The sequence below is a fragment of the Staurois parvus genome, unplaced genomic scaffold (genome assembly GCF_062004578.1).
Source record: "Staurois parvus isolate SC_StPar_1 unplaced genomic scaffold, SC_StPar_1.0 ptg000574l, whole genome shotgun sequence".
Classification (NCBI taxonomy): Eukaryota; Metazoa; Chordata; class Amphibia; order Anura; family Ranidae; genus Staurois; species Staurois parvus.
The window spans coordinates 1057568-1066487 of record NW_028318370.1 but is presented as its reverse complement, the minus strand read 5'-3'; the positions used below and the strand labels follow the sequence as shown (position 1 = coordinate 1066487).

General features: G+C 43.0%; 1 protein-coding gene across 1 annotated transcript in view; it reads right to left on the bottom strand.

Annotated features, from left to right (window-relative positions):
* The window catches only part of ABCG1 (ATP binding cassette subfamily G member 1), a 139638-nt gene that overhangs the window by 19093 nt on the left and 111625 nt on the right, over positions 1-8920 (bottom strand). The window contains exons 12-14 of the mRNA XM_089691891.1: positions 7683-7783; positions 3910-4068; positions 122-240 (exon numbers count right to left, since the gene is read on the bottom strand). Of these exons, the coding sequence (XP_089548017.1) occupies positions 122-240; positions 3910-4068; positions 7683-7783 (379 nt within the window). The remainder of the gene's footprint in view (positions 1-121; positions 241-3909; positions 4069-7682; positions 7784-8920) is intronic.

The following is an 8920-nucleotide window of genomic DNA, read 5'->3' as shown; positions in this document are numbered from 1 at the left end:
TACATTGATATTGGGAGCATGGTGCCCTAGGCTTTGTTTCTTGATGACAAATCCATTCAACAACCGAGTAACAAAAAACACGTCCACCATGGAGAAGACCAGCATAAGACTAATACTGTACCTGACATAGGACATGTAAGACATCCACTGAAGATAGGCAGGAATAGTGTCAAAGCTGACAAAGAATCCCGAAAAGAGGAGAACCGGGATGGCAGTTACCGGACCCACAAATGTCGCCACCTGAAGGACAAAAGATTAGGTAAAAACTTATATTAATTTTTCATGCTTCAGTGTCATCCCAACATCTTAGGAAACACTCTGAACCTGTTATAGAAACTGGTTTATGCATCCCATTTCTGCAACACACGCACACAAACATATATACACTCACCAGCAACACAAATTGCTAATCAACCAATCACATGGCAGCAACTCAATGCATTTAGGTATCCAGATGTGGTGAAGACGACTTGCTGAAGTTCAAACTGAGTATCAGAATGGGGAAGAAAGGGGGTTTAAGTGACTTTGAATGTGGCATGGCTGTTGATGCCAGACAGGCTGAGTAGTTCAAAGACTGCTGATCAACTGAGATTTTCATGCACAACCATCTCTAGGGAAATCGAGACTCATCAGACAAGGCAATGTTTTTCCAATCTTCTCTGTCCAACTTTGGTGAATGTGTGCGAACTGCAACTTCCATTTCCTGTTCTTAGCTGACAGAAGTGGCACCCGGTATGATCTTCTGCTGCTGCAGCCCATCTGCTTCAGGTTGGACATATTGTGCATTCAGAGATGGTATTCTGCATACCTTAGTTGTCACGAGTGGTTATTTGAGTTCCTGTTGTCTTTCTATCATCTCGAACCAGTCTGTCCATTCTCCTCTGACCTCTGACATCAACAAGGCATTTTCATCCACACAACTGCCACTCACTGGATATTTTCTCTTTTTCGGACCATTCTTTGTAATCCCTAAAGTTTGTTGTGCGTGAAAATCCCAATAGATCGGCAGTTTTTAAAACTCATCTTCACCAGCGAGTCATCTTCACCACGTCTAGATGCCTAAATGCATTGAGTTGCTGCCATGTGATTTGCTTGTTTAGCAATTTGTGCTACCAAGCAATTGAACAGATGTACCGAATAAAGAGGCCGGTGAGTGTATATTTCCTGAAAGCAGAGACCCATAAGAATAGGATTTTTTATGTCACTTGAGAGTAGCACAACGGTTTATCAAACGAATGGGAAGACATTTACAAAAACTGGTGCACACAGAATCTGATGCAGCTGTGCATAGAAACCAGTCAGCTTCCAGGTTTAAGTGCCCGACCACACTGGGTGCAACCTGCCATGAGACTTGCCATGCCATGCGAGCTGCAAATCGCATGGCAAGTCGCAACCTATTGTCCCCAATTAAAGCAGTCATATTGGTGCGATTCTGACTTGCTCTGAGCTGCACTGATTTCTAAAGTAGTGCATGCAAGATGGCCGATGAGTGTACATAGTATATAAAGTGCTGTACAAACTGTTGGCCCCAGGGGCGGACTGACCATTTGGAAACTCGGGCACTGCCCGATGGCCCGGGGTCAGTAGGGTGCCCCATGAGATGCCCCTGGTACCTTGTTCATAGGCTTTTTTGAGTTTGGGCAAGGACACAGGGGCCCTATGATCCCCTATTGCCCGGGGGCCCCATGAGTTGTCAATCCGCCCCTGGTTGGCGCTATATAAATCCTGTATATTAATTACATATATATATATATATATATATATATATATACACACATGGGCAGCACAGTCGCTAAATGGTTAGCACTTCCGCCTGGCAACACTAGGGTCGTTGGTTCGAATCCCAACCACGGCACCACCTGCCTGGAGTTTGCATGTTCTTCCTGTGCCTGCGTGGGTTTCCTCCGGGTACTCCAGTTTTCAAAGACATGCTGGTAGGTTAATTGGCTCCTGTCTAAATTGTCCCTAGTATGTGTATGTATGAATGTGAGTTAGGGACCTTAGATTGTATGCCCCTTGAGGGTTAGGGACTGATGTGAATATATAATATATGTGTAAAGTGCTGCGTAAATTGATGGCGTTATATAAGTACCTGTAATAAATATATATATATATATACATACACACACACTGTGTATACTGTACAGTTAACAAAAAATATACTGTACAGTTTGAGAAAATAACAATTCTCAAAAGAAAACGTTAATACAAATTTTATTTAAAAATGTTTGTTTTTTAATTGCTGTTTTATATGTGTATATAGATATACAGTGCATTCAGAAAGTATTCATACCCCTTTCACTTTTTACAATTTTTTTATGCTGCAGCCTGATACTACAACTGCTTAAAATAATTTTTTTCCTCATTAAGCTACACTTGGCATCCCATAATGACAAAGTGAAAACAGAATTTTAGAAATGTCTGTGAATTTATTAGAAATGAAAAAACTGAAATATCAATTGGCATAAGTGCTCAGACCCTTTGCAACAACATTTGAAATGTAACATGATTATCAGCTATGTGAACAGACTTGATGAGAAAGGCGAGCATCTGCTGTGTTTCTTATTATATACAAGGAGCAAAATCTTGCCTAATAATATTTAAGAGGTCTATTTATAACAATGCTTGTGATATTCGCACAGCTGTCATGAATAATACCCGTATTTTCCTCATATGTTTATTTCCTATAATCATCAGCTCCATCTAGTATCCATAATGCAGTATTTTCCTGATTGAGGTATTTCAGGAAAGATAACACTATGGCCACTAGATGGTGCTAACGATCATAGGAAACAAGCATACAGTAAGTCTCCTACATACAAAAGGTGTGAACATGGGTTTGCATGTCCAGTCATGTAAAGTGGGGTACAAACACTCAATGTTTCTTTTGTTCAACCCAGTGGGCTGAACAGAAAAAAAAGTTGATAAATCACCGTACCAACACAAGCAATGTTGGTGCTGTGATCTCACCCCTTGTGCCTTTGTGTTCTCACAGGGGGACTTCCCTCACCAGGACATACTGATCAATGCTCGCAGCCATTGTCTGCAAACGCTGATCTTTGTTGGACTTACGAACAACTTGGACTTATGAATGCACTCCTGCACCGGACCTCATTTGTAAGTAGGGAAGGTAGGCTTCATTCACACTTGTGTGACTCGGATGGCTCTTTTTCTCAGAGAATAGGTGCAGGAACTCCCCGCTTCTGAGTCATTTCTTGTCTCCTCCCCCTTCCCACCTCTGAGCACTGTCTAATGGTTCCACCCCCTACCCACCTCTGAGCACTGTCTAATGGTTCCACCCCCCTACTCACCTCTGAGCACTGTCTAATGGTTCCATTCCCCCTACTCACCTCTGAGCACTGTCTAATGGTTCCATTCCCCCTACTCACCTCTGAGCACTGTCTAATGGTTCCACCCCCCTACCCACCTCTGAGCACTGTCTAATGGTTCCACCCCCTACCCACCTCTGAGCACTGTCTAATGGTTCCACCCCCTACCCACCTCTGAGCACTGTCTAATGGTTCCACCCCCTACCCACCTCTGAGGACTGCCTAATGGTTCCATTCCCCCTACTCACCTCTGAGCACTGTCTAATGGTTCCATTCCCCCTACTCACCTCTGAGCACTGTCTAATGGTTCCACCCCCTACCTACCTCTGAGCACTGTCTAATGGTTCCACCCCCTACCCACCTCTGAGCACTGTCTAATGGTTCCACCCCTACCTACCTCTGAGCGCTGTCTAATGGTTCCAACCCCTACCCACCTCTGAGCACTGTCTAATGGTTCCAACCCCTACCTACCTCTGAGCACTGTCTAAGTGGGCATGGGCCGTCACCCTTCCCAACTCTATTCAAAATTGAAAAAATAAAAGTTTTGGCTATACATGCACTTTAGGTAAAATGAACTTACCTGCAATGAAGTGGATGCGGCACCTATGAGGAGGCCTAAAGACTGCGCCACCAGCGACGTCATTGTACCAAGGGCGGAAAACAAAACAAACCGCACCGCATCTGAAGGCTGTGACGTCATCCAGTACACAATACTGCAGTACGCTACAGGGAACATGATCTACAAAGGAAATAGAAAAGCGTGACATCATTAGTATGTGCAACACTGAGCTCACACAGTATTAGGATACATCTGTTTGCTGGTTTTCTATGAGCTGCAGCAATATCAGCAATGCAAATCGAAATTGACAATCGGTTAAATGCCTAATGGACTGCTTGTGGGCTGCTGCTTGGATTTACCCCCTAGGAGACCAGGATCTAAACGTAATCCTTACTCAGACTCTTGTAAAATACAGTACCTGCTATTCTTCTATAATAAGATATTGAGTTGACCCCATGCATTGTAAGAAAATAAAACTTGCACGATTGGTTAAAAACTTAGCCGAAATCTAGAGTTGTATACAATATTCGAAATACGCTTTCAATCTGGGGCTGGCAACCACAACCATTAAACTCTCTTCCTCTGAGCTCCGGGTACAAGTTCCCATGATCCGGGGATTGGGCTGGCCACTCCATAACGTCAATCTTGTTGGTCTGGAACCAAGATGTTGCACGTTTACTGGTGTGTTAGGGGTCGTTGTCTTGTTGGAACACCCATTTCAAGGGTATTTCCTCTTCAGCATAAGGCAGCATGACCTCTTCAAGTATTCTGATGTATTCAAACTGATCCATGATCCCTGGTATGCGATAAATAGGCCCAACACCGTAGTATGAGAAACATCCCCATATCATGATGCTTGCACCACCATGCTTCACTGTCTTCACAGTGTACTGTGGCTTGAATTCAGTGTTTGGGGGTCGTCTGACAAACTGTCTCCGCCCACTAGACCCAAAAAGAACAATCTTACTTTCATCAGTCCACAAAATGTTGCGTCATTTCTCTTTAGGCCGGTCAATGTGCTCTTTGGCAAATTGTAACCTCTTCAGCACATGTCTTTTTTCCAACAGTGGGACTTTGCGGGGGCTTCTTGCAGATAGCTTGGCTTCACATAGGCGTCTTCTAATTGTAACAGTCCTCACAGGGAACGTCACACCTTCTTTCATCTTCCTGGAGCTGATTGTTGGCTGAGCCCTTGTCATTTTGGCTATTCTTCTATCCATTCGAATGGTAGTTTTTCGCTTTCTTCCACGTCTTTCAGGTTTTGGTTGCCATTTTAAAGCATTTGCGATCATTTTAGCTGAGCAGCCTATCATTTTCTGCACTTCTTTATATGTTTTCCCCTCTCCAATCAACTTTTTAATCCAGGTACGCTGTTCTTCTGAACAATGTCTGGAACGACCCATTTTCCTCAGAATTTCAGAGAGAAATGCACTGTAACCAGCATGTACAACATTTGCTGCCTTCCTTCCTTAAATAAGGGCAATAATTGCCACCTGTTTTTCAAAGAATGAATGACCTCACTAATAGAACTCCACACTGCTATTATTTTGAACATGCCCCTTTCAATTAGTGATTCAATTACACAGAATCAGCAGCATGCATGTCATGACTGTTGGGTCTGTTGGATTTCTATGACTCTACTACACCTGCTAGTAAATTATTTGCCATGTAGAAATATCATTTCTACCAAAAACAGTGATTGATCCGGTTAGTGATGTCTGACTGCTATTATTTTGAACACAACTGTGTGTATATATATATATATATATATATATATATATATATATATATATATATATATATATACATACAGTGGGGCAAAAGAGTATTTAGTCAGCCACCAATTGTGCAAGTTCTCCCACTTAAAAAGATGAGAGAGTCATTTGCCTGTTTGCTTCTCTCTTAGAGAAATGCCTGAGGCATGCTGACCAAGCTGGCAAGGAAAGTGGATTGAAAGAGAGGAGTCTATGCTTGTCTCATTTGGCTGTGTGCACTTCTGGAGCTTTTGAGCTCTGTAAACAGCTGACGCACTCCCTGGTTGCATCATCATACTGGCTCGGCCTCATATTACTACTACACATATCTTTTTAAACCAATGTTTTTTTCACTATTTATATAATATTAATGTTTTATAAATACACTTATAATAAAAAGTGTACCCAAGGCACAGGATTCCCAGAGCACTATGGGTTAATTAGGCAAAGAGCCCACCAGATGCCAGAGATATGTCTGAGCCAATCCAACAGACCTAATATAAATAAAAGTGCAGCGCTAAGTAATAAATCTGAAAATTGTCCACTGTAAGTCCAGTTCATATAAACGTGCCAGGTGACAAATGGAGATCCACAATGGTGATCCGTGAGGAAGTAGCAGAAATGCGCACTCACCAGAAGGCGGATATATATAAGCAGTATATATCAAAAGCTCATGGATCCTCGGTCAAGAAGAAACCTAGGTGAGCACAGAGAAACAAACATGTGAAAGAACAGCAAGGAGGAGTACCTCTTTGCAGAGTCCTTATTAGGAATTCAAGCATCCACCTAAGAGGAGGAAGAATTTTGCTCTGCACCCTTGAGGAAAGGAAAGGCCAATCCACAGTGACCAGACCTGTTTCTTCTTGACCGAGGATCCATGAGCTTTTGATATATACTGCTTATATATATCCGCTTTCTGGTGAGTGCGCATTTCTGCTACTTCCTCACGGATCACCATTGTGGATTTCCATTTGTCACCTGGCACGTTTATATGAACTGGACTTACAGTGGACAATTTTCAGATTTATTACTTTCTAGGATCAGCGCTCACTTTTTTCATTTTCTATAGAATCCAACAGACCTGGCAGGGAAGGCGGACTGAAGGAGAAGAGTTCATGCTTGTACTCATTCGGCTGTGTGCTCATCTTGAGCTTTTGAGCTCTGTAAACAGCTAATGCACTCCCTGGTGGCATCATCATACTGGCCCAGCCTCATATTACTACTACACATATCTTTTCAAACCAATGCTTTTTTCACTATTTATATAATATTAATGTTTTATAAATAAACTTTATAATAGAAAGTGAATCCAAGGAACAGGATTCCCAGAGCACTATGGGTTAACTATGCAAAGACCCCACCAAACGACATTTGCCCTTTTGCTTCTTTCTAAGAGAAATGTCTGAGCCAATCCAACAGACCTGGCAGCGAAGGCGGACTGGTGGAGAAGAGTTCATGCTTGTACTCATTTGGCTGTGTACTCATCTTGAGCTTTTGAGCTCTGTAAACAACTGACACAGCCTCTGGTGGCATCATTATGCTGGCTTCACCTCAGAACACTACTACACAGAGGGGTACTTACACTTTATCATGCGGGCAAGGCAACACGTCAAACCAATCAGCTTTGAGTACACTGCATAGTGCTGTTAATCGTACAGATGGAGTTTGCTCATTAGAGAAGAGAGCACAGAGAGGATCTTATTGATGAGGTGCTGCTACTTCACTACCCAATCACATCCCTGACCAAGCTGTGCAGTTTTGCCTGTAGTGGAGGAAAGTAAATGGTCATGGCCTTGCATAGTTCCTGGCAGGGGATTCTGGATTAGAAATAGGCTTTTACTAAAAACATCTGAGACTGAAGACTGAAGGTGAAAAAAGAACTTTGCATGTTGCCCACATTAACCAACCAGATCCTTCCTTTCAATTCCCCACACTGCACAAGACCCTTAGAACAGACATTATAATTGGCTGCATTTAACTACAAGGACTGTTCTCCTTTCACGTTTTCACTTCGCATTATCAGGCCTCGTGTTGCTTTACCTGGAAGGGGACGTCGGCCATCGTTTTGGCTAAGTAGTACGCCTTCAGGCTATACCAATAGTTGAGATGTTCTCTGAGAAACACTCCCATTTCAAGTGGAACTATTAGAAACAATAAAAAAAGAACGATTGTCATAAAATAATAATAATAAAAAAAAAAAGAATAATAATAGTAATCATAATAAAAATACTAGTCCCTAAGTGTTTTTTTGTTGGATGCCTGGCCCTTTAAGTGGGCTTCAGTGTAGAGGTGGAGCGGTTTCATGATCACATGACTGTGGTGATTGGCTCTCACAATGGTCACATGACCTGCTGACCCCAGATCAGAAGCCTCTGACCGACAGCTGTTGGAGGCAGTTTGGTCATTGTCTTGGGAACTTGCAGTAAGCTCACTCTCGGCTCACAAACTCAGACCACCATGGACACATATATGAGACAGTGAGGCGTTCAAGCCTACTTACCTTGTCACCCAGGGGCGAACTGACAACTCATGGGGCCCCCGGGCAATAGGGGATTATGGGGCCCCTGTGTCCTTGCCCACACTCAAAGCACACTCAAAAAAGCCTATAAAAAGGTACCAGGGGCATTTCTTGGGGCCCCCTACTGACCCCGGGCCCTCGGGCAGTGCTTGAATGGTCAGTCCGCCCCTGCTGCCACCACATATAGGCGTCATATGGTCTAGAAGAGATTAAAGCTGCACTATAATCATTTGTTTGTGGGGTGCAGTCAAATAATAGACCTCCTATGTCCAGCTGAATGCTGTTTACTGTACAAATCCTCCCTTCATTGATGTCGGATACGATAAAGAATGGTGATCTTCCAGTGCTGCGAGAGTGAAAGGCAGTGGCTGCCACACTGCTGAGATCCAATTACTCACCCTGCATTTTCTCCCCAATGGTCCAATCACATAAAGCCTTGTATCATTTTAACAGGATGCAAGGTATTATGTGAATGGATGAGGGTGGGGGGCAAATGAATGATGGGATCTCACCTTATCTATTCAACCAATGCTAACCTTAGGGTCTGGTATGGAACTTGGGAGGGAAGCAAAGAAGGGGGGTGTCTCATGCCATTTTGTTTTATTTTGTCTGTATGTGGGGTCCCCCTTAAAAGCCATGACAGACCCTCATTAAGAATAATGCTATTGAGATAAAAAAGACAGCAGCAAAAAGTTACTCACTGCAAATAACACTATTATTTTCTTTCATAAAATGTCAATTTGGCTGCAGTACTTTCTAC